A 24,382-nucleotide genomic window follows, 5' to 3' on the forward strand; every position below is an offset into this window, starting at 1 on the left:
GGAAACACGAGCCGGGCGTTGCCAATTCCTGTTTCTGTTTGTCTTCTAATAAAAGCCAGAGAAGTGGATTTTAATGTGAAACTTGCCTACTGCTTAAGTGGTGGCAATTAATAGGAGTGTAGGAAACACTGAGCAGGCCAGAGAGAACATGGTCTGTGAGCTGGATTTGGCCTGGAATCCACCAGCTGCCAACTTTTGCTTCTCATAATTCTCTTAAGTGAAGGTACTGCTGGTTCAATCAGTGTGCCCCTATGTCAGAGCAGTGAGCTGGCTTTTATGGGTCTCTATTTGTGGGAGGCAGAAGTGCCATGGATTTCCAGGTTCGAGGGATACCTTCTGGCTGGTGTCACCAAGGAAAGGGGGCATTTCAGTTTTGTTATATAGGTGAGGGACAAGGGCCCGTTCTGGGTACCGAGGAGCACGAGGAAAGTTGCAGAAGTGAGAGCAAGTGGCTTTCAGGTCGGTCACCAGGTTTGGCCAGAGGTAAGTAAGCCCTGATGAATTTTATCTGAGAACCCTGACCTGGTGAGGTAGGTGATCTTGTTTAGCTGTGCTCCCCGCAGGCCGCCTCTCCTCACCTGGCAGGCCATTCCTGGCTGTCTGCTCAGACTCTAAAGCACACAGAGTCTCAGTGGCCTTCCCCCTTATGCTAATCCCTGTGCTTGGTTTTGCAAATATCTGCAGAGACCCGCGGATTACGAGGCTGATAGTGTTGGTTGACACTCAGGTTCGGAGAATTGCCCCCATAACCCACCCCGGAACTCGCCTGCCCTGTGATTCTGTGACTCATTCCCACTGAACTGTCTTAGCACTGGGGCAAATGGCAAGAACTTTCAGCGCCTATCCTAGGTCCACACAGCCTTGCACGGCTCTGGATAGTGAGCACTGCTGAGTTTACATCCTCCCCCCGGCTAAGGTATGTCCGCGTCCTCACAACCCTGGTTGCAGGGAAGCAAGCCCTCTTGTCCGTGACTGTCCTTGCACTTCTGTACCCTTCACGTGGCAGTCAGAGCCTTTTAAAAGGGTCATATGACTCTTCAGGGCAGCAAGGCGATCTCCCTACTTGCATCTCTCAGTCTGTTTCAGAAAACTCTAGTTTGACCAGAGGATTAAAAGAATAAAGGTGGGAAAGTTTTAGGAAGCATGGTTATGTTCCACCTTTGCAGTGCTCATAGAGCCTGGGAATCTCAGTAAAGAATCTGTTAAGTCTTGCTGTAAGGAAATCTTCCTAACTTTGTCCAAAGTTTTCCAAAAGTGTGTTTAAAAGTGTGGCTCTGGACCTGGAGTGTGTCGGCTCAGGTGTGATCTCATGTAAGGTATGTAACTTCCCTGAGCCTTAGCTCTGAAAGCATCGTCAGGCCCACTGGGTGTCCTGGTACCTCTCTGGCTATACCCAGTTCACTTGTGTCTCCTACAACGTGGCTTCCAAAACTAAAGGTCATATTCAGGTGTGGTCTAGTTAGTGCACAGATGCATTACTAATCAGTTCCTTTCCCCGCCCCACACCCCTGGCCACCATGTTTTGTTGCCATAAACACTCACATCCATCAAACTTCTTCCCAAGGTGTCTTTTGCGTGTATCTTACTTAGGAAAATAGGGTTTGCTCCCCAAGATGCACAGCTTTACCCTTAAGCCTGTGTTTAGGTGTGGTGAGGTTTGTTTTGCCTCCTTCCTGTGGACTCTTGGAGCCTATTTGATCACTGCAAGCTTCCTGCCATCTGCAGCTTCAATACAAAAGAGAAATCTATTTTTGGAGAAATCTATTGTAGTGAGGCATGCTCTCATTTGGAGAATAATACGGTATGATGAATAGGATTTTTCTAGATGTAAAACATTTCGTCTTGACTATAACTTTCACATGTGGATCCGTTATGGTTAGCCTGATTTTACTGGTGCAAATATGGGATCTTAGGTTGAGTGAGTTACCTACGGTCCCAGAGCAAGGAGGGACAGAGCTGGTCTTGAACCCAGAGCCGGTGTTCATAGCCTCTCTCTCCACGGTTGCAAATCAGCAACCCACTGGCTGACTCCTGCTCTCACTAGTTTCTTGTCTAACCTACATGATGTTTTGAGTTAGTTCACTCATCCTTAAAAATCGCATACCTCACGTAACGAACCTAACTTCCCTGAGCCTCGTTTTCCTCTGAAAACATTGTCAAGTCTGCTAGGTGGACAAAATTCTGGCTTTTGGGGAAAATCCAGAAGATCCAGCCACTTTGGATTAGTTTTCTCAGATGGCAGCAATTGTCAAAAACTGAGAAGCAGCTTTCCCCTTTTCAGGGGGCAAGGACTCTACAGTTTGCTAACATCCTTCCATTTCCTGTGGTCCTCACCTTCTTAAAAATCCCTGAGTGCCTGCTGCAGGCTGTTGGGTTTGTGATGCTGTACCTGATTCATGAAAACTGGGGTCAAGAGGAGTAATGAATTCTAAAAATGAAAATTGTTGAATGAAAGTAATTGGCTGAAGCCCTCACGCACCCAGACAGTGGTGCCATTTTTACAGTTGGAGTCCTTGAGGTCTTGGCTTTACCTCTCTGGCACTAGCATGAGTCAGATCTGCTGAATCAGTCTTGGTCCAGACAGTGTCAGGTTGGCATGTCGGTATGTATTACTGTAAGGAGATAAGGTAGTTTTTGCACCTTTCAAAACATACCTTACCTTTTAAAAAGCTTTATTGAGGTTTAATTGGCATACAATAATCTCTACATTTTAGAGATGTGTAATTTGCTAGTTTTGACATATGTATACCCATAAGGCTATCACTGTAATTTAGATAATTAAGATATTCATCACTCCTAAAAGTCTCATCCTGCCCCTTTTAATTCGATTCCTTCTTCCTTATGCTGCCCTCCACCCCCACCCCCACCCAAGGGAGCCCTGATCTGCTTCATCTCTGTAGAGTAGTGTGCATTTCCTAGAATTTTATTTTTAAATGGCATCAGACAGCATGTACTCTCTTTTTGTCTGACCTCTTTCCACGCCCCATACTTAGGTGAAGATGCACTCATGTTGTGGTTCTATCAATAGTCTGTTCCTTTTTTTTTTTTAACTGCTGAGCACAATTCATCACACCCCTCAGTTTGTTTATCCATTCACAACACGTTTTTGAACATTATGGCCCCAGTTTCTGGGCACTCATCATACTCCCTCAAGCTCTCCCATGGGTTGGGATTGATGACTGGAATAGCTAAGGTTTTAAATGATTCTGTCATTCTAAGGAGAAGCCAGCCTTGCGTCTTGTTGTGGGTGGCCTGGTGGGGAACATGCGGATGGGCTCTTTGAAGTTCCACAGACTGGAGTCCAGAAAGAACACCATCTCTGCCGACCTTCCTGTTCTGTGTTTTTTGAGAAGGGTTTAAATAGCTTTAATTTTTGGCTTCTAAATTGAGAACACTTTCCTGGCATTTGTCAAACGTATGTGGATGTTTATGTGTCTTCTATGTAAAATGATAGTCTGTGGGCTCTTTAGAAATTGTAACGTGGAGATTACGGTGTGAAGGTTGGTATTCTGGGAATTTAAAGTTAATGGTGGGAGACACACTCCTTGGAATAAAGTCAAGATTGTGTCATACAAGCTAACTTCTATGACTGTCCCCTTAAGGCTGATAATCCTCTTCAAAGGTTATTTGTACAAAACCTCAGGAGACTTCACAACATAGGAATGGAGAAATAAAAACAAGTGCCACTTAATTTCTCCATTGGGTGGTATAGTTTCTGAAACCACATTATAATTTTGTGGCCTTTGAGAAATTCATTCAGTATTCCAACTTGCATTTATTCCTGGAAGAGAACTTGGTCAAAGCTACCTTTGCCAAATATGGTGTCATATCCAATATTTAAAAAGCTATTGATGATAAAGAAGTTATGGTATATTTATACAATGGAATACTACTCAGCCATAAAAAATAGTAAAATAATGCCATTTGCAGCCACATGGATGGGCCTGGAGACTGTCATTCTAAGAGAAGTAATCCAGAAATAAAGAAAAATACCATATGTTATTACTTATATGTAGAATCTAAGACAAATGAACTTATTTACAAAACAAAAACAGACTCACAGACGTAGAAAACAAACTTACGGTTACAGGGAGGGGAGGAGAGATGGGAAAGGATAAATTGGGAGTTTGAGATTTGCAGATACTAACTACTATATATAAAATAAACAACGAGGTTTTACTGTATAGCACAGGAAACTATATTCAATATCTTATAGTAACCAATAATGAAAAAGAATGTGAGATTGAATATATGAATGTGTATGTATGATTGAACTATTATCCTGTACACCAGAAATTATTTTGGGGGGGCCAGGAGGGAGTAGTTAGATTTATTTAATTTATTTTAATGGAAGTACTGGGGATTAAACCTAGGACCTCATGCGTGCTAAGCACGCACTCTACCACTGAGCTATACCCTCCTCCTGTACACTAGAAATTAACACAACTTTGTGAATTGACTATACCTCAGTTAAAAAAAACCTATTGACACTAAAGAAAAGTAGCCTTGGAATGTAATCTCACACACAATGTGTCAACAAGACCCATTTTGAAGACTTTTCTTCCTGAAAAGTTGGGTTTTCAGACCCAGTGGATCACCTTACATAAGTGTACAGTATAGATGGTGTTTCTTTGTTTTTGTATGATGTTACTTTCCCATTTTCAAATGTCTTTAATTATATTTGTAGGCTTTCTTGGTGAGTTTCTAGAACTTTTTTTTGAGTAAGTAATCAACAAGTTCTTTTTTCTCCCCTTTGGTGGTGGTGGTTAAGTGTGGGAAGGGTTGGAAGGAAATTAATGACCTATTAGAAGTAAAAGGGATGGAAACCCATAGTTTTTAATCAGTTGATTTTCAACATAGGTACCAAGACAATTAAATGGGGAAAAGAGTCTTTTCAGCAACTGGAGTCCTACGTGCAAAAAAATGATGTTGGACCCCTACCTCACATCATACATAAAAGTTAAACACAAAATGGATCAAATACCTAAATAGAAGATCTAAAACTATAAACCTCCTAGAAGAAAACATAGGTGTAAAGCTTCATGACCTTGGATTAGGCAGTAGTTACTTGATATGACACCAAAAGCATAAACAACAAAGCAAAATAGATAAATTGAACTTCATCAAACTTAAAAACTTCAAAGGACGATATAAAGAAAAGTGAAAAGACATCTCACAGAAAGGGAGAAAACACTTGCAAAATCATTTTTCTGATAAGGACTAATATCTAGGAACTCCTAGAATTCCACAATTAAAAAAAAAACCAAAACAAAACCTCTTAGAACTACACAACAACAAAAACCCCAATTTGAAAATGGGCAAAGGATTAGAATAGACATTCATCTAAAGAAAATACACAAATGACCAGTAAGCACATGAAAAGATGCTCAATATCATCAGTCATTAGAGAAATGCAAATGGAAAAACCATGATGAGAAGCCACTACCATATCTAGAGTCAAAAAGATGGACGATAATCAGTGTTGGTGAGAATATGAAGACATGGAAACTGTCATACTGCTGGGATTGTAAAATTAGGCAACCATTTTGTAACACAGTTGGGCAGTTCCTCAAAAGGTTGGACACAATTACCACATTTCCCAGCACTTCCACTCCTAGGTACACACCCAAGAGAATTAAAAACATGTCTGCATAACAGCTGGTACACGAATGCTTATAGCAGTGTTATTCATCATAGCTAAAAAGTAAGAACAACTCAAATGTCCATCAACTGATGAATGGTTGAACAAAATGTGTATGCACACAATGGACTATTACTCAGCCATAAAAAGGAATGATGTACTGATCCATGCCACAACTTGGATGAGCCTTCCAAACATTGTGGTAAGTGAAAGAAGCCAGTCACAACAGGCCCTGTAGTTTTTGACTCAATTTATGTGACATGTCCAGAATCCACAGAGAAAGTAGGCTGGTGGTTGCTCGGTGCTGAGGGGAGAGGAGAACAGGCAGTGACTGCTAACAGGTACGGGGTTTCTTTTGGGGATGATGGAAATGTTCTAGAAATACATAGTAGTGATAGTTATACCAACTCTGAATTTTTTAAAAAGCTGCTAAGTTGTATATTTTTAAAATTGAAGTGTATACTTTAAAAGTGTGGGTTTTGTTGGCGGTGAATGAAATCTCTAAAAATGGGTACATATAAAAATTTCAAGCTTACTACTAATGAAACATCTGAATAGAAGCATCAACTTTGGACTAAAAAACAAACAAGTGAAGAAAGTAGTAAAGAAGGCAGAAATAAGGCAAGACCCACTTTTTAGGTGACAGTTTTCAAATGCATCTGAGGATGTGTTCTAGATGGGAGGTACATTATAATTTAACAAAGTTATTTAAGGCTTAGCGCCTGCTAGGCCGTTTGGAACACAGGGTTGAGTAAGACCCAGGACCTGTGTTTGCAAGCATTCACGGAGTTGGGGAGGTGGGAGGTGGGAAGGGAGATCAGGTGGATGGGATGAAGTCAGAAGTCTCTGCTGAGGCACCAAGACACCAAGGATGATGCCTTCCTGCTGCTGGGTCAGAGCATCTATTGAAGTGTTAGCTGAGAAAAGTTAAGGCTATGTTACTTGTAGAGCTGGGTATGTGTCTCCTCTGCTTGGGGAGGAATGAAAGTGTCTGATTCCAACCAGGGACTCTCTGGGGATGAAAGGTGCTGTCCATCTCTGTTGACAGCAGAGCTGCTACATTGGCATCAGTTTGTCAGAGCCAAGAATTCACGATTTTTTTTTTGTCAGACACGTATGCACCATGTGCGCGGGAGCCGGTGTGGGGGTTGTCTTGGCTAGGAAGGGGCCTCCACGGAGGAGACCCTAGGGTTGGAGGGCCAGATCCTCAGTGGCTGGGGAGGGATTGTGCCTGCGGGAGGAGATGCTTTTCCCCCTCAAGAGGGAATGCCAAGGAGGGACGTCTAGCAATGGCAGGTTCATCTCCAAGGTGCCTGTGCAAGAGCCAACCGGAGCGATAGGTGCTGTGCCCCTCCAGATGTGATGCCCTGAGAAGCACACGGGATCCCTTACGCAGTATTCTCTCTGAAATTGAACCTTGGGGAAACCTCAGACAAACCTCAAATAAGGAATATTCTATTTTTTAAAGATGAGGGACTATGAGCTTTAAAAATGGCATCATCATAAGATGAAGAATAGCTGTAGTCATATTACAACTAAATGCAATCCCTGATCCTCAACTGGACCCTGGACTGGAGGGAGGTAGTGCTAGAAATGATGTCACTGGGTCAAATGACAAAATGGGAATGTGGACCATAGACGAGATGAAAGTATAGGATCAATGTGAAATTTATGGACATTGATAATCGTGCTGTAGTCATGGTAGAAAATATCCTTATTCTTAGGAAATGAACACTGAAATAAGTGTAAAGGGCAGTAGTGTATGCAGCTTAGTCTCAAATGGTTCAGGAGATTATCTCATATGTATATATCATAACATGAAACATCTTGTGTGTACACATAGAACATGAACATGAACAATAAAGCAAATGAGCAAAATATTAACAGTAGGTGGCTTTGGGTAGAGTGTAGTCTATGCATTATTTATCACTCTTGCCAGTTTTCTTTAAGTTTGCAATTATTTACAAATAAAAACCTAAGAAGAAGTGCCCGTGAGTGAAAAAGTCAGCCTTAAGTATCTAACATGCAGGGCTGGAGCATGAGGCCAGCTTGATTCCTCCTGCCAGGTGAGAACGTTGCTTCATCTCTCCCCACACCTCCTGCTTCCATAGCGTTGGGATCTGAAAGTGAAGTAGGCAAGTTGGGGATGGGTTGGGGAGGATGGAGGTGTAAGTTAGGAGGAAGTGGGGGAGTGGATTCTTGGCTTGAAATGTAATTGAGAGCTTTGATCATTATATGGATCTAGATACTTGAAGTTTCTGAATTGGCACTGTTGGCATCTCAGGGTAGTTGATATCTTGCTGTTATCAGAGTCTTGCCCATTTTTTTTTATCCAGGGGAAGAGAAAATATTTTTTTCCCCACCGAATCAAGTCCTTCCTCGTCTGCATACCCATTACATAGATCATAAGGCAGGACTAGGAGGAAGGACTGTTGACTCTGCGTGGTAGTGTGGGGTAGGATGGGGAAAAGGGCCATCTTCTCTCCGGAGCAGAACTTTGAGGTGAGCCCATAGCATGATGGATGAAGGGTGGCCTGGTCAGAAAATGACCACGGTGCTGGGCGGTGTCATGCCAGGGGAATACAGTTTCAGGCAGAGAGAACAACTTGGTAAAAATACAGGAGAGTGACATATGGCGCATGTTTGCAACAGCTGTCAGAGTTTTGGAACGGTGGGAACAGGGTGTTGGTGGAGGAGCATTTTAAAGAAACGACACTGGAGAAATGCATGGACCACGTGAAGGACCACGTATCCCCAGCTGATGTTCTTTCCACCGCACCTGACATCTGAGGCATCCAGACGCTTTCCTTCCTAAGCTCTTTGAGTTATGTACCAACGGGGCTTGGAATCCAAGTGGCTGGCAGTGACTTCATTCTGTTAGAACCTTGCTATTCACACTGGTCCCCAGGCCAGCCACTGCCAAATCACCTGAGAGCTTGTTAGAAATGCAGCTTCTCAGACCCCTCTCCAGACCTGCTCAATCGGTGCCTGCATTTTAACAAGCTTCTCGGATACAAGTGAACGTTTGAGAAGTGCTGTTTTTAGAATTAATTCGTTCTGCAGGTTAGTGTTTGTCAGAGTGTGGTTGTGAAAAATTAACATTAGAATCACCTAAAGAACTTATTAAAAATGAGGGTTCCTAGGTCCCCACCCTCCACGCCGCCAGTTGCATTGGTATTAACCCCTCAGGCAATTATGGTCCATGTATTCCTGAATTTGAGCAGAGCTGCTGTCCAGTGAAATCCTGAAGGAGTGGCTCTCAGTTGAAATCACCTGGGGAGTTTGGGTGGGGAGAATTGCTCCCTCCGCACCTGCAATGAATTAGACTCTCTCGAGGAGGGGCTAGAGCACAGTCGTATTTTAAAAGCTCCCCGCATGACTGCAAGAAGTAGCCAGGGCTGAGGCTCAAAACCCTAGGGGTTTTGGGCATGGAAGTCAGTTTGAGGAAGAGAACTCTAGCCATCAAGTAGAATTTCAGATACAGCCAACAAAGAAGGTGGTTTTCAGACACAATACAGAGGGGTCTGGAATGCTCCACCCACCCCTGCGGCCCCCTCACTGCGATGCCTCCCCATCCCATACCACCATTGTCTTTATCAGTCCATCTTGTCAACTTTGGTAACTTAAGGACATTGTTAAGAAGAACTGGAAGGAAGGCTTACTCCTGTGGTTCTCAGTGGGGAGCATTTTTTATTGTATGAAGTAGGAGATGCGGTGCTACTGACACCTGAAATGTAGAGGCCATGGATGGTGCTAGACTTCTGACAGTGCCCGGGACAGCCCCCCACAGCCAGGAATTGGAGATGATGCCCACAGTGTCAGCAGTGGTGCTGAGAAACGCTGGTGTAGTGATTTTGAGGAGAGGGGTCATTCTTGAGGTGCCTTCCTGGAGAATCTCGACTATGATAAGCCACTGTTTTGGGTGGAAATGTGTTGTATCTTTCAAGTAGGTGTTGTGGAGGAGAGAAAAGGGTTGACAATCATTGTTCTTCAGAGATATTTTGACTTCAAAAGGCTCTTTAATATTAGGCTGTGTTTGCGAGGATTAACAAGAAAATGTAAGTAAAAGAAACATGTCATGAAATACTTGAAGAAAATGACATTTCTCTTTATTTAGGGTAAATACATCTTTGAGTAATGCCTGATTTGTTTATTTAGTTCCTTTCAGGAACTTGGGGTCAGTGAAAAGGTCCCTTTGGAAGCAATCTGTTCATTGAAGGAATGCTTAATATGTTTTAAAAAAAAACCAAAAATATGTGGAGGGAGTGGTCCAGTTCATGCATAGTAGGGGCTGGTTAGGGAAACCTGGGATGGGAGGAAGCACTGAGGGGCCCCAAAGTTGGGTCCCTAGGTCTTCCATGGAGACAGGGGAAAAAAAAAAAGAGCAAGACAAAGTGGAGCTGCATCTTCCTTTGGTCATTGGTGTCCACTTGCCTTCTTGCTTCTCCATGGAGAAGTGAATACAAACTAGCAATGACAGCTTTGCTCAGTCATTGAACACCACGTGGAGAACATGTTGGGTTGAGAGCACTATTGTGGCCAAAGGGTGATGCCCTCCTCCCTGCCCCTGTCCAGGTAGGGGAGGGATGGGGGCCAGCAGGTTGGCAGTATTAACCTTTCTCTTACAGACGGTGGACTGTATTGGGAGGTCTGGCCCACTTACTGAAAAGTCAAGTTTATTCTGGGGGTGATGTGGTAGGTATAATGCAGCAGATTTCTCCATCTTCTTGTTCTTTCTATATTGTCCATCCCTCTTCCTGCCCTGCCCTTTGGCTTGAGTAGTAGATCTTGCAGAGCTCACTTGAGGGGACCTCACACCATCTCTCCCATCTCTTCTGCAGTTCAGTTAGGTGCCTTTCTCCAGACACCTTGGAGTTACCTGTTTGCTCCTCTGTCTCGCCGGGGACACTTAGGGACCAGGTTTTACTGACATTGTGTCTCTGGCACACAGGTGCTTAAGAAGTGTTTGTTGAAAGAGGGAGAAATCACATTCAAGAGGAACTGGGTATGTCTCCTTTGTGTGATGGTAGTTTCTGATGGCAAAAGTATTTTTCCAGGAGGGTCTTGGACTATGACCAGCCCAGTAGCTCATGTAAATATCTTCAGAGCAGATGTTCCAGATCTTCTGAATGTCCATTTGTAGAAGATGTGACATATCCCCAGAGGTTCACAAGTGCTGTAATTTTTGAAATAGCCAAGGCTATGTACAGTGAGATTTCATTTTCTTGAGATTTCGTGCCCTGAGAGGTAGTGACAATGTAGGCTTCTGCCCAGCAAGATTTGTAACCTGAAGTCCATAATACTGTTTACTGTTCACAGGTGTAACTTAGAGCTGGGCATCCTCTCTCAATTTTTTGTGCATTTCTAACAATTGTATTTCTTATTGGACAAGTCCATCCATGTATTTCCTCCTTTGCAGAATATATTGGTTTTCAGATAGATTGGCATATTGGATTGAATTGCAAATATAACAGGTTTTCCTCTCTGCCTTCCTTTCCCCCTTTTTCTCCCTGCCTGCCTTTCTCTTTGTTTTCTTGTTTCTTTTTCTCTTCTTAAAGAAACATAGCTTTGTTTTGAACTTGGTCAATACTTGATTGATTTTTTTTCAAAATTTCACACTTGGAAATAAATTTCATAGATGATTTTAAAGACTTCTACTATACAAAAATTAAAGCCTATATACAAATCGAGAGAATAATGGTATGTTGAACCTCCACATACCCAATATGCATCTTTAACCACTATCAACTGGTGGTTCATTTTATGTCATCCGTATCCCCCTCTCTGCTCTCCTCCATGATTTTGAAACAAATATCAGACATCATGGCATTTCATTACAGATTATATTTTTAAACTGCTGCCTATGAATGGTTTAAGACTATTTGGATAGGACCCGGAATCAGTGGGGAAAAGCCTCCCTCGGTCAGAGTCCCTCTGAGCATCGGGCTTTGGGCCAGGGAATGCTCCTTGCCCAGAGTGTCCTGCAGTGAACAAATAACAGAGGCCCTTTGGGGAGTCAGTGATGTCATCTCTCTTCCGCCCTTTCCTCCTCTCCACTATAAGCCAGCAAACGCCCAACCCAAACCCTGACAAAACAAAGCATGTTTTCCCAGCGACCGAAGTCAGACACTACAGTTAACCTTTTACATGAAGGGAAAATTTGTTTTTCTATGATCAGCAAGATCATCCTCCTTTTTGTAAAACAACTATTTCATTTTCTTCTTTCATTGAGGAATTACACACACATGTATGTATAAAGATGCACACAGCTTAAATTTCAACACTGCTCGATGAAACACTAAATACGTTTATACCCACGTGACCCTTTCCACCCACAGTGAGATAGGAAACATTTCCAGCACCTCAGAAAGTGCCTCTTCCCAGGAAATAACCCCCCTCCAAAGGTCACCACTACTCTGGTTCTGTAACTATGGGGAAGTTTTGTCTGTTCTTGAACAGTGTGTGAATGGATTCACTTGGTGTGAATGAACTCCGTTTTTGCTTTGGTTTCTTTCACTCAGAATAGTGTTTGTGAAATGCATCCTCATTGCCATGTGCAGCAGTAGTTTGTTTCCACTGCCGCGTGGCCTCCCAGCATTGCAGGGTAGCATGAATATGCAAGTTGTTTATCCTAATATTTGTTCACTCTGTGCCAGGATTTGTAGTGAGGGCTTTAAGTGAAGTAGTGAATCTTCGAGGTTCGTTTGTGAGTTACCCATTGTGGGAATTACCCTTTTACAGGCAAGAAATGAAAACCTGCAGAGATGAGATAATTTTCCCCAAGATCGTACAACTAACATATGATAGAGCTGAGGTTTAAACCCAGTCACCAAGGTTACAGATCAGTGTACACCTCAGCGCTTCCACATTTGGGTTTTCTACAACTTACCGCACATGAACTATAAGCTTCTCCCTGCTTCATTAGGTCTTTGGGCTCTGTGGCCCCTTGGGGATGATCTGTTGTCTAGAGGAAGACGTGTGGACACGGAGAACTTCAGTAACCTGTCCGTGGCTGCTCGACTAGAGAGTGGTGGAGCCAGGGCGGGAACCCAGGTTTCCAGATTCCCTGTTTCTTGTTTATTAATTTTTGGCATTTGTTTATTACCATTGTCAGCAGAGTGCAATGTGTTTTATTACTGTACAGGTCAGCTCAAACTTTTGGTTGCAAACAACAGAAACTGACTGGAAGCCAAAGAGGAAACCTTTGGAAGATGATCAACCACTCACAGAGTCAGTAGGGTGGCGGGGTATGAGACTCAGGTGCTGAGGCAGGCAGACTCTCGACCTCTCCCCCGGACATCTGGCCCTACTCCCACAAGCAGTCTTTAACTGGCGCTGGGTCTTTGTATCCATCTGTCTGGGCGCAGAGGCTCCAACTGCCCCAGCAAAGGCAGATACCTGTGTTCAGGCTGCCTGAAAAAGGAATTTCTGGTCCCTTTTGTTTTCCACAATGGGAAAAGACCTTGCCTCCCCAACTAATTTCTTCTCTTCTCTGGGTTAAAGTTGATCTAGGTTCAATAATGCTTGCAAATAGATTTAAAAAAATTAATTGGCCAAGCCTAAAGTAGGTCAGAAAAGGAAGTTTCTACCTACCTTTCTAGTTTTTTATTGTGTTTGTGAAAGATCATCCTGCAACCAGGAAAGATGATGAAGGTACAGGATAGCAACCTTCAGTGTCCTCAGCTTGAGTTTTCTACTCAGAAAAAGCATCTGGTCACCTAGGTGGGAAAAAAATTACCTTGCTGTCCTTTGTCTCTCAGTAACTGTGTTTTCTGCAGACAGGTAATGGAAGGTTTATTTGGCAGTCCCTGTTGGAAAATGTCACTTGACTTCAAAGGGCTTCTGTCCTGGCTTGGGAAATGCAATTAGCATGCAACAGACACAACAATGTACTGTACTGGTTTCCTATTATAGTGAACTGGACTTAATTACTTGTTCATGGAAGGCTTTTATTGGAAAGATGAGGTTTTCCTTTTGTGAACAGCTGTTGAAGAGTGTTCTTCCACCTTGAGTACCCACTGGTTCATTCCTCGATCCCGTGTTTCCTGAATGCACTGGGGACTGGATGATAAGGAAGGCAGATAAGCCTTCCCTGTGAAACTGTCTAGTAAGTTTGAGTTGGAAGAATCCTTAAAATACAACAATTTTTGCATTCCCCTTTTATTGCTTCTTTTCAACCTTAGCTTCCTTGTTGGGAAATTAACATTACCCTTTCTCTTTGTTAATCATATTGTTGTCTTCTTCTGAAATTTTTATTCTGCTGCCTCTTACCCTTTTCAAAAGAGGCAAGATATGTACAATCCACCCTTAAATTTTTCATATTTGTAGCCCATGTAAATCTACCCTTGATTTCTCCCTATATAGAAGGGCATTTATATATGCTGGCTGAATGATGAGTTTTCTAAAAATGAGAGCTTGTTGACTGTGTCTGGTCAGTGCGGAAGGTTGGAAGAGCTCAAATTCTCTTTGTCTCTTTAGCTGCTACCACATCAGCCAACGGATGGGGTTAGAGAGACTGCAGTGAATCCTTGGCACCCTGAGGGACAGATAGCCGCTGACTAGCTCCAGAGCAAACTCATCCCTTCTTCCTGGGCACTCAACTGAATTGCATTTCTTAGCTTCGTGATGGGGTCATGTGACTGATTATCGCTGATGGCCTGTGACTGCAAGTTATGTTGCTTCCAGGCCAATGCAGTTAAAGAGCAGGTGTGCCTCCTCTCACTGTCTTCCCTAAAGCATCCTTCTGCAGATGAAGCACAGGATCTGGGGACCTGTGAGAGATTTCTTTGGAACGTGTGCCTGGCAAAAAATTGCTGGATTGTATGTTATAGGTTATACTTATTTTGACTCTTTGCCATCAATAGCCACACCCCTCAAAAGTGCAGAAAAATAATGACACGCCCTCTGATCCTTGGTATCCTCCAGCTCTTGTTGCCCTTTGTCACCCTAAAGTGTAAAGCGATCCCTCAGTACAGTATTGAACAGTGATTGAGTATGGCATGGCCATTTCTAAAAGTTAAAGATTTTCATTGATACCTGGGTTGGAGGAGGAACTGTGTCATAGACCCAGAGTTTTTTTGTGGGAGTGAGGAAAATGTTTTGGAACTAGATAGAAGCAGTGGTTGTACAACATGGTGAATGTACAAAATGCCACGGAACTGTTCACTTGAAAATGGTTAGTTATATATGATGTAAATTGAACTAAAAAAGTCTAATATTGATGAAATGCAGAATAAAAATAGCAGTCATATGTCTGATACCTCGTGCCTTCCCACGGTTCAGAGGTAACAGTTTAAAACGTAACATTTTCTTCTGGTATTTACTGCTGTATTTCTAGATGATGCATTTCTCTATGTGTTTGTAGATTAATCTCTTTTAAGTATCATCTATTCACCTCCACTTATCACTGCTCCCCTTCCATCCTCCCATTAAAGTTGTATCACTTTGGGGGGCCAAATTAATATTTGATCTTAGCTTTTTATGTCTATGTAGATATTCACTGTTGAGCTAAAGACATTCTAGATGTTAATATGCATCTTTCCCCTGGAGTTCACGCCAATCTCACTTTGCTTTATTTGCGTAGCGCTTTTGTGGCATTCGCTGGTCTTCTCTCCCCTCTGAGAGCCCCAGTATGCTTCTGCGTGCCAGGCAGATGGGTGATCTGCCCCCCTCGGCCTCGGTCCCTGGAACCCTTTGTCCCTGCTCCAGGGTGGGCAGCAGTGCTCTCATGGTGTCATCGTGGATTCCTGAGCTTTCCCGGGTTCCACAGAGCAAATAAGCTTGCTTCTCACTGGTCCCCTGACTGCAAATACTTACCTCCATCTATCAAGTTCCACGGCTCCAGCCTCTTTCCATCTTCGTTTATTGTATTTTGGGAAGATGGATTTGAGTTTCATGGAAGATAAGTTGCACTTTTTATTGTTTTTATTTTTCATTGTGGTTTTTTTGGGGGGGTAGTAATATGGAGAGGAGAAAGAGAGAGGAAAGGTCTTTATTCTGCTCTTCGAAAGCTTTGAATCAAGTTCGAGCTTTTGTAAGCTTCAAGTAACATACTCTCTAGTTTTGGATAGATCTCCCTAGCCAAGGGAGAGGGGGTCTCTGCATTGCATTTGTCGTTCTGATTTCCTCAGCTGTCCTCTCCTCTCTGGCACCTCCATCCTTCCTCTTCTTCTACCCTCACTCCCTTAAATGACTGACTCTCCTATGTTTTCAGCCTCTAGTTGATGGACGGCCCCCTCGGTATTTCAGCCTGGTTGTTTCATAGGCATTTCAAACCAAGTGTAGCCAGAATAAAAGTCTTTTTTCAAAAAGAACAAAACCCAGAAAACATTGTCTGACTTATTTTTTTTTAATTTTTTTTTTTGAAGAGGAGGTAATTAGGTTTTTATGTGTTTATATGGAGGTACTGGAAATTGAACCCGGGGGGACCTCACGCATGCTAAGCACGGGCTCTACCACTGAGCTATATCCTCCCCTCAGAATAAGATTCTTGATGTCTCCTGTGCCCCTCCAAATCCACCCTCTCCCAGCCTGCCTGTTCTTAGTAGGCACCCTCACTAAGCAGAAAGCTCCGGTAGAAAAGTGAGCTGGATTATTCTTTGCTTTCAGCCCTTTGCTCACTTCCCACTGCCCAACAAGCAGTGGCTGACGGTGGCCCACGCCGTGCTGCGTGCTGTGGCCCTTGCTGGCTTCGCCAGCCACATCTGCACCTTTACCCACTGCCCTCCAGCCCTTCTGTTTTCACTTTCTATCACACAAGACTTTCTTCCAACTCAGGGCCTTCGCATGCGGTCTTCCCTCTGCCTGGAATGCTTTGCCTCCATGTTTTTCTCAGGATGAGAAGGAACCTACAGCCCTCAGCCCAAAACCCATGTTCCTGGATATGCCTTTTGCTGACAACCTTGTATAAAGTGCTGCTCTTCCACACTCGTTGAATTGGATTGATAAATAATTCTTGCCCCCAGAGTACTTTTAACTTGCTGTAATTCATCTTGTGTATTTGACTGGTTTTTGCTGTCATGAGGATTATACTAAGACACTTGTGCGTCTGGTCCGCTGTTGGAGTTTCAGCCCTCGGTACTTTGCCCACGCACAGTAGGCACACGAATAAGTAGCCACTGAAATCATGAGTAGACTCCTGGGGCCTCAGAGCTGAAAGTGACGTGAGAGGACAAACCTGACATGGCTTCTGGGGCCCTAGGGGATTTCAGCACATTTAAATCATTAGTTCAGCAACCATCCTTGTGCCCTGGGTTACCAGCGTGTTCAAAAGAGACACAAGTCTCTGAAGTTGAGGACGTTACTTTCTAGAGTCCTAGGGATGTGGAGGACAGCGAGGAGATGGGGGTTTCGGCTGCTCTCCTGGCAGTCTTCATTCTCTGCCTGAGTCCCCAGTGGGGGCTCCCTCTGAGGTCGGCCGCTTTGCTTTCTCACCCCCCGCCCAGGACCTCTTTAAGGAGGACTCCAGGCACGCCTGCGGCTCCTGTCTTCTCTTAACTGAGCATCACAAGTCCGAACGTCACGGTTAACACTCCTGCTAAGCAGTTGAGTGTTCTCCCTCCAACCATGTTCTGGAATGCTGTTTAAACCCTGGAAGGTCGCTTACAGCCTGTTCTGTCTGGTTTCCAACCCATGTGCCCTTGAACACTTAACCCAGCCCTTCCATTCAGCTAAGTTCTCCTTTGCTAGCTCAGTGTAGCATTGGCGGAAGCTAAGAAATACTCCAAAGTAACTTTTCGGAAGCTTAGTTTAGCTTATTCTTTAAAGACTTGAAAAAACACTTGTCACATAAGAGATCTTTGTGGCATTTCTTTGGGGCAAGATCAAAGCACAATGTGAGTGTATACACACACATGTCTGTACACATGTGTATACTTGGTTCAAATAGGTTCTGTCTGTGTTCTTCTACTGGATGTCCTGTATTTGTGTATTGCTATATTTAGCACAGTATTTGGATCCAGCAGAACTTTAATTTTGTCCTGCTGTGCCATCCAAATAGCAAAGGGCAATATAGAGCCGCTGAATTGCAGAATTTCAGAAGGTTCCTTTAACATCGCATTTGAATTGCTTAATTTAATTTTCACTTTGAATCAGTTGCTAAGCAACTGGGAAGACAGGACAAAATCAGCAAGGCTAATTTGGTTCTGTTACTAGTACGTTAGCATCTCATATTTACGTGGACGGTTGGTTGTAAGAATGCTTAATCCAGTACGGTGCTCTGCTTTGCCCAAGGGAAATAGTTGGTGAGGGAGTTAGAGGAAGGCTTTGGTGGGATGTATGGTGCTTTAGTTCACACGCTCATCTTAGTGCCCGTGAAAGTCAAGTTACCTGAAGTTGTGAGCCTGGGTTGTACTCCGTTGGTTTGTTACGTGGGGTGCTTGGCTCAGCTATACCGTGAACAGCTGTGAAATGGTATGTGCCATGCATGTTCATCCCTTGGCACTATACTTCCAGCTTGGTCCTCAAATCACCTGAAGTGTCAAATTATGGGGGTGGCGGTAATGCATACCATGTAGCTGTCATCCTATGAATTGTGTTGGAGGAAGAAAATAGACCATTTTTCTCCATATCTTTTTATTGATGAAATTACTACCCTCATGTGATCCATAGAGTATATCCAATATACCATAGGCTTAAATGTTTAAAATTTTTTTTTGTATCAAGTCATGTGATTATCAAGGAAGTCACCCTGGCCTAGGGCAAATGTGTCAGAGATGGGACGTTGAACGCGGGCCAAGAGTCTCATGGTTGTGTGTGATTGTTCACAGGGAGAATGGAGAGTCCACATGTATCAAACTGGTAGAAAAACTGTGTTTTTCAGTGATGTCATGAAGTTGATACTGATGCAGTAAATAACAATGAGCCATGACCTTCATTAGAGATGGAGAGAGAAGCCCCATCTTTTAAACTGGTTTCCTGCCATGTTCTTTGTTCTCTAAAGTCCTGGATAGTGTCTTTCATATGCAGTAATAATTACTTTCAGGAGACGGATTGTATTTTTGATAAAGATGGATGTCACTGATCTTATATTTACCCTGCAGCTACTTGTGACTAGTTAGAAATACTTAGTGAAAAGATGATGATAGAAATGGGGAAGTATCTTTTATTTCCACAGTGAAATGATTTTAGATTATTTTTCTGAATGATGTCAAGTATTTGTGTGTGCTGTGCTTAGTAAAAGTTCATTGATTCCAACAGAAGAAAGGGTGGCCTGAATTAGAGGAAAGTCTTAGTGTCTGTGTACTTAACCGCAAATGAAATTTTCTTTGAGATAGTATTTGGCTAAGACAGTTACTAGGTATTTACCTTTTCAACATCCTTTCAGGGAATGTTTCAGTGAACAGATAAGAATGAGTGTCCAGTTAGTAGATGAAATCTCCTTATAAGCTTGTTCTGATCTACGTTGAGGGTACAATTTTTCCAAATATGGGTGTTCATTCAAAATTCATTAATTTTACTCCACAAATACTTGCCATTTGAAAATCCTATATGTCAAAAAGGTAACATTTTATGTTTTAGATTTAGAGCAGTTATTTCTGAACTTTTTTGATGGCATATCTGTATCCAAAAAATGACAAATATACCCCTAAATTATGTGTGTGTCTGTGTGTACATATTTAAAAGTTATATACATGTGTCATTGTACTACTGTATTGCATGCATTATAAAAACAAGCAGGAAAATAGAAGTTGATAAAGAAGATTAAGATCAAACAATACTATAGTGTCCTGTTAATCAGCATATTATCATGAATACTTTCAGGCACATAGATACTTTAAGAGAAACATTTATCATTAGAGACAACATTTTAAATATTTTTAAAATGATTTTTAATATCTGGGTGACTTTTTTTCAGATCTGATCAGAGCATCATTTTCCTTTTTTCCTTTCTTTTGTTTGCTGGGTTTGCATTACTAGTATCTTCGATGTTGTGATTTCTTTGCAGAAATCTTTTGAAACTGCTGGTCCATTTTGTGAGGGTTAGTTCTACTACACAAGACAATGTAAAAAGTCGTATGAGCCCCAGCACACCTAAACAGAAGCTCAGTCACGATGCGCTGGAAGACAGGGACAAGGGCACAGGATGTCTCAGGGCAAGTTCATGTGTTTTCCTTCTGCTCCCCAGAGGAGCATCTTGTACATGACACTCAAGAGACCATTGCCCTAGGAGGTGCCTCCGAATGAGCTTCTGTTTCTTTAAAAAAATGTAGTTGAACCGAAGAGAGTTGAATTTATATCTAGAAGTGCTTTTATGTACTGTTGCGTATAGTGAGGATGTTGTCCTTATATTTGTCCAGCATAAAGTAAAGGAGGTAACTATGGGGCAGCATTGAGAGCTGCAGGTTTGGGTCTGAGCCCCAGTTCTGCCACTAACTGGCTCTGTGACAGTGGACAATTCACTGACTTTCTAAAAGCCTCATTTTCCTCATCTGTAACCTCATGTAATGATGGTGAGAATTAAAGCTCAAAGGAGAGGTTTGTAGAAGGGCCTTATAACTTGTCATTTATACTTATGTATCATTTATAATACCTTATAGAAATACAGGGGGTAGTTTTTTTTCATAGGTTGAGTATGTGTACTTATGAATAACAATGTTTATTCTTTGTTGCACTTCTAGATTGCCTCTTTAAGCTATGTCCCATGAACCGCTACTCGGCCCAGAAGCAGTTCTGGAAAGCTGCGAAGCCGGGAGCCAACAGCACAACAGACGCCGTACTGCTCAACAAGCTGCACGTATGTGTTGGGATGGGGTCCACGGCGAGGTCTCGTGAGCTGCCACCTGGGTTGTGTCCAAATGGAATGGGTTGGGAAGATGGGTTTGCAAACCTCCAGCTCTGGATACTAGCTCTCATATGTTCTTTGATAAAGGGATAAAAGGGAGCTGACCCTAAGGAAAGATGGGTCACTGTCATCCTGAGATGTCTTGAGAGTTACTTTTTTTCTTAGCCATTCCCCTTCCAGGGTGGCTGTGGGTGCAGTACTGGCTATTCGCACAAGCTCAGGAAGCCAGCTGCCTAGACTAGAGCGCTGGCTCCACCACTCACTGACTGGCCATCTGGGGCGAGTTGCTGAGCTATTTTGTGCCTCTGTTACCTCATCTGTAAAATGGGAATAATGATAATATCCGCATTAGGTGGTTGTGAGGATTACATGAAAGGAAACATAAAAGGCGCATGAACAGTACTTGACACACCATAAGTGGTTAATGAATTTCATCCATTATTGTATTTATCTCAGCTGTTAGTTGTCTTATAAGAGAGATGCTCATTTTGCTGCTGTTGTGCTGTGTGACCATAAACAAATTTTTGAGCCTCTCTGAGCCTGTTTTTCCATCTGTCAAATGATGACATAATTCTTCTAGTGTCTAGAGGACCTAATTCTTCTGTGAAGCTAGTCTGTGTGAAAGTACTTTAAGATATTTAGAAGAAAGACATGACATAGATCCAATGTGGTATTATTGGAATTGAAGTCCATTCCCCACCCCACTGTTCTGCTGCATTTTTTTCTGTGTCACTTATGATATTTCTAATTTGTGGGCTGTCTACCCCTCCTCGAATGTGAACTCCTCAAGGGCACGAGGTAGTGTCAGGTTTGTTCATTGCTGTATCTCTCTTGCCTACAACTTGTGGTAGGCACTCAAAGACATTTACTAACTGAATTTTTAAAAAATGATCTTTCTTGGGACTTAGCAATGACAGTTGAGGACTTGGATTATCTGTGAGCACTGCGGAGTGTGTACTTGGCTCTGTTTTTGACTCATAAATGGCAGAGGCACAATGTACTGCACTTGGTAAGGTAGGGCTCACATAAAGCAGCTCCTTTATCCAGCATGTACTGTGTGAGACAGGGGTGAGGTGCTCCAGGCCTGACGCAGAGACCAGGTTGCTACTGTCAGTGAGCTTACCCTCCAGGGTGGAGACACCCGAGCCCACGCTGCGCGTTCAATGAAGTGCAGACCTGGTGCCTGCCAGACCCCGCTTTCCCTCTGCGGCTTCTGAGCTGTACACACAGTGCTCCAGCCACACTTGCTTTATTTCATTTCCTTTTATTGATTTGAGCCCCACAGACTCTTAATAGTCACACACCCTTAGCACTTGCAATCTGTTGTGTTTGAAACATTCTTCTGATTTTCCAAAGTGAAGACCTTTGCCTCTTTCACATCTCGATTTGAATCATTTCAGTAAGGTCTTTCTCCTTGTTTAAGTCGTGTCTTGCTTGTTTTTCTCCATTAGAGCACCCTGTCTATATCATTTTCAGCCCTGGCCAGAGTCTGCAGTTCTAGTTAATAATAGTTCCCTTCATCATCTCTCACTCATTAGAATGACGGCTCCACAAGATGAGGAGCAGTGTCTGTCTTGTTCTCCACTGCCTCCCCGTGCCTGGAATAGTGTCTGGCACATAGTAGGTGCTCAGGAAATACCTACTGAATGCACGAATGAGCACTGTGCTAGGTGATGGTGATAACACTGACAGCGTCTTAACCCTCTGGGAGCTTAACAGCTAATTAAGAATAAAAGAGTAGTGGTAAGATGGTGGCAAATACAGTCACAGGGCAAACCACTGAGGCTGTGGGAGCACCTGGAAGGGGCACACAGACCCACTTTTGTGGATAAGGATGTGTGATACAGTGGTCAGGAGGGCTTCCTAGAGGAGGAGGAAATGACAAGTAAGCCTCAAAGTGAGGTATCTGTTGAAGTGGGAGGGTGGGAGAAGGAGAAACAACAGAAACACAGAGATTGCTTTGAAGACTTCAGGAATTGCATCATTATTTTAAAGGTTTTTAGGCAGACATTCTCAACTTGAGCAGACCCATTGCTGTCTGTGAAGAGCAAATCTTATGTACCTAGAAATAAAATTTATAGATAATAGAACCTCCCAAGATGCCAATTTTTTTAAAAAATGAGTAATATAGACAAAAGGAAAGTAATAAATTTTATAATTACATACGTTCTTAAATTAACACTCAGACAGGATCACTCTAGAGGACTTAAGGAAGGGAATGCTTGTACCTTCTTAGGTAAACCCTGTGCATGAGGCAGCCGAAGACTGACTGATGGAGGGGGATAGTCCCAGTGACCCAGAAAGCATGTTCTGTAATGTGATTTTCCGGAATAGTCAGCTGCTCTTGGTAATGTTATGAAGAATGCAAAGCATGCTCTTGCAAGTGCTCTTCAATAAAGTTTTGAAATTTTATTTTGAAAATATATTAATAATATTAGTTAAACCATGCAAAACCTTGCTTTGTGTTGATGTGTAAAGTGGACTTAACGGGCTAGGCTCAGAAGCTGCAGACAGCTTTTCAATCCATGTGAGTGTCCACCCCAGCGTCCAATTTTATGAGAGGAACACTGCGTCTTCCTTGGCACCGTGGTGCAGGACAGTACCATGCATTTCAGGGCACCCGGCAGCCCTGGCTCTCATCCACTGCAGATGAGTAGCGATTCCCTCCTCCCACAGTCCTTGTGATGATCCGGAATCCCTCCGAAGTCTGTGCCGGGAGCATGGGAATCTAGTTGAATGAGTGGGAAAGGTTACTCAATTCTGCACGTCTCCGGGGAGAGCTATTTAGTGCATACGCCTGTGGGGCTATCTTGGTGGAAGGAGTGCATGTCTTTAGTAGTCCCGCCTCCCCTTTTCTGGGATGAGAATCATTCTGTCCAACAAGATCTTATTAGTACATGACAGACCCTTTCTTCTCCTATGCTTTTTACAGCAGGGGTTGTAAATTCATGTTGCTCGTGGCCAAGCAGGAAGCCAGTTTGAACACAGGGGCCTTGGTGGGCCAGATTGCTAAGCAGAGTGTGTCTGTGCATGTGTGTGTCTGGAGGAGCATCTCCACTCCCCTGCTGTTGCTGTGCAGGAAGGTGGACTGAGAGCTGCTGCCACATCTTCTGCTTATTTACAAGAAGCTAAAAATTTATGCTTTTATCTGTTTATGTGTCATATCTCATTTTTTAAAAAAATGTTGACACATAATTCAAGGAAAGTATAAAACATACTCAACACCAACACAGTAATGGCTCAGGTAGGATGGGGTTCTTTTGCCACCTGTTTGCAGCCTGTGACACGTGTGTTGTTTCATCAGCAGTTCCTTCTGATGCTCCTTCCTTCAAATGAACCATGAAAAAAAATCCACACAGTTGAAAATACAGTCCTCATGGTGACTGAGAACTTTGAACTCCTTACTCAAATACACAAACAATGAATTTTTCTCTTTCATGCTGTTTGTGCTTTAAATAAATTTGAAAAAGAAACCAGCTCTATCCCCTGACTTAAGATTACTGATGGGACGTTCACATCTTGAATATTAACTTGGTACAGTTCCTACTTTCCTGCTTAGTTGGACCTTTTCCCCCTCGTGTCTGAAAATCATCTCCATGTTCTAGCACAGCCATTAAGATGTTGTATTTTGGGCAGCCACTTGCCTTTGGGGGCTGATAGCCAGTCTCCAGTGGGTTTTTATTTTTATTTCTGTCAACTACTGTGGAGCACCCCAATCAAAGGTCAGATTATTTTAAATTAATGCCATTTAAGGAATTAGTTGTCTAGACCACTTGACTTCCTTTTGACCAGGATATGCAGCATACAGCAGTCTGAAGAATGACATCTAGTGGCTAGTTCCTGTGTGTGTGTGTGTGTGTGTGCACGCGTGCGTGCGTGTGTGTGTTCCTTCCGCAGGAATCACTGGATTCTAACTCCCCTGGTCTCTTGGCAAAGTGAGCTTTCCCCACTTCTCCCAC

At 43.0% G+C, this 24,382-nt stretch overlaps 1 protein-coding gene across 1 annotated transcript in view; it reads left to right on the plus strand.

The window, feature by feature from the left end:
* ITPR1 (inositol 1,4,5-trisphosphate receptor type 1) overlaps window positions 1-24,382 on the plus strand; it is a 298,229-nt gene that overhangs the window by 90,010 nt on the left and 183,837 nt on the right. Inside the window, exon 5 of the mRNA XM_072941751.1 lies at window positions 20,260-20,375. Coding sequence (XP_072797852.1) covers window positions 20,260-20,375 — 116 coding nt within the window. The remainder of the gene's footprint in view (window positions 1-20,259; window positions 20,376-24,382) is intronic.

The sequence above is a fragment of the Vicugna pacos genome, chromosome 17 (genome assembly GCF_048564905.1).
Source record: "Vicugna pacos chromosome 17, VicPac4, whole genome shotgun sequence".
Taxonomy (NCBI): Eukaryota; Metazoa; Chordata; class Mammalia; order Artiodactyla; family Camelidae; genus Vicugna; species Vicugna pacos.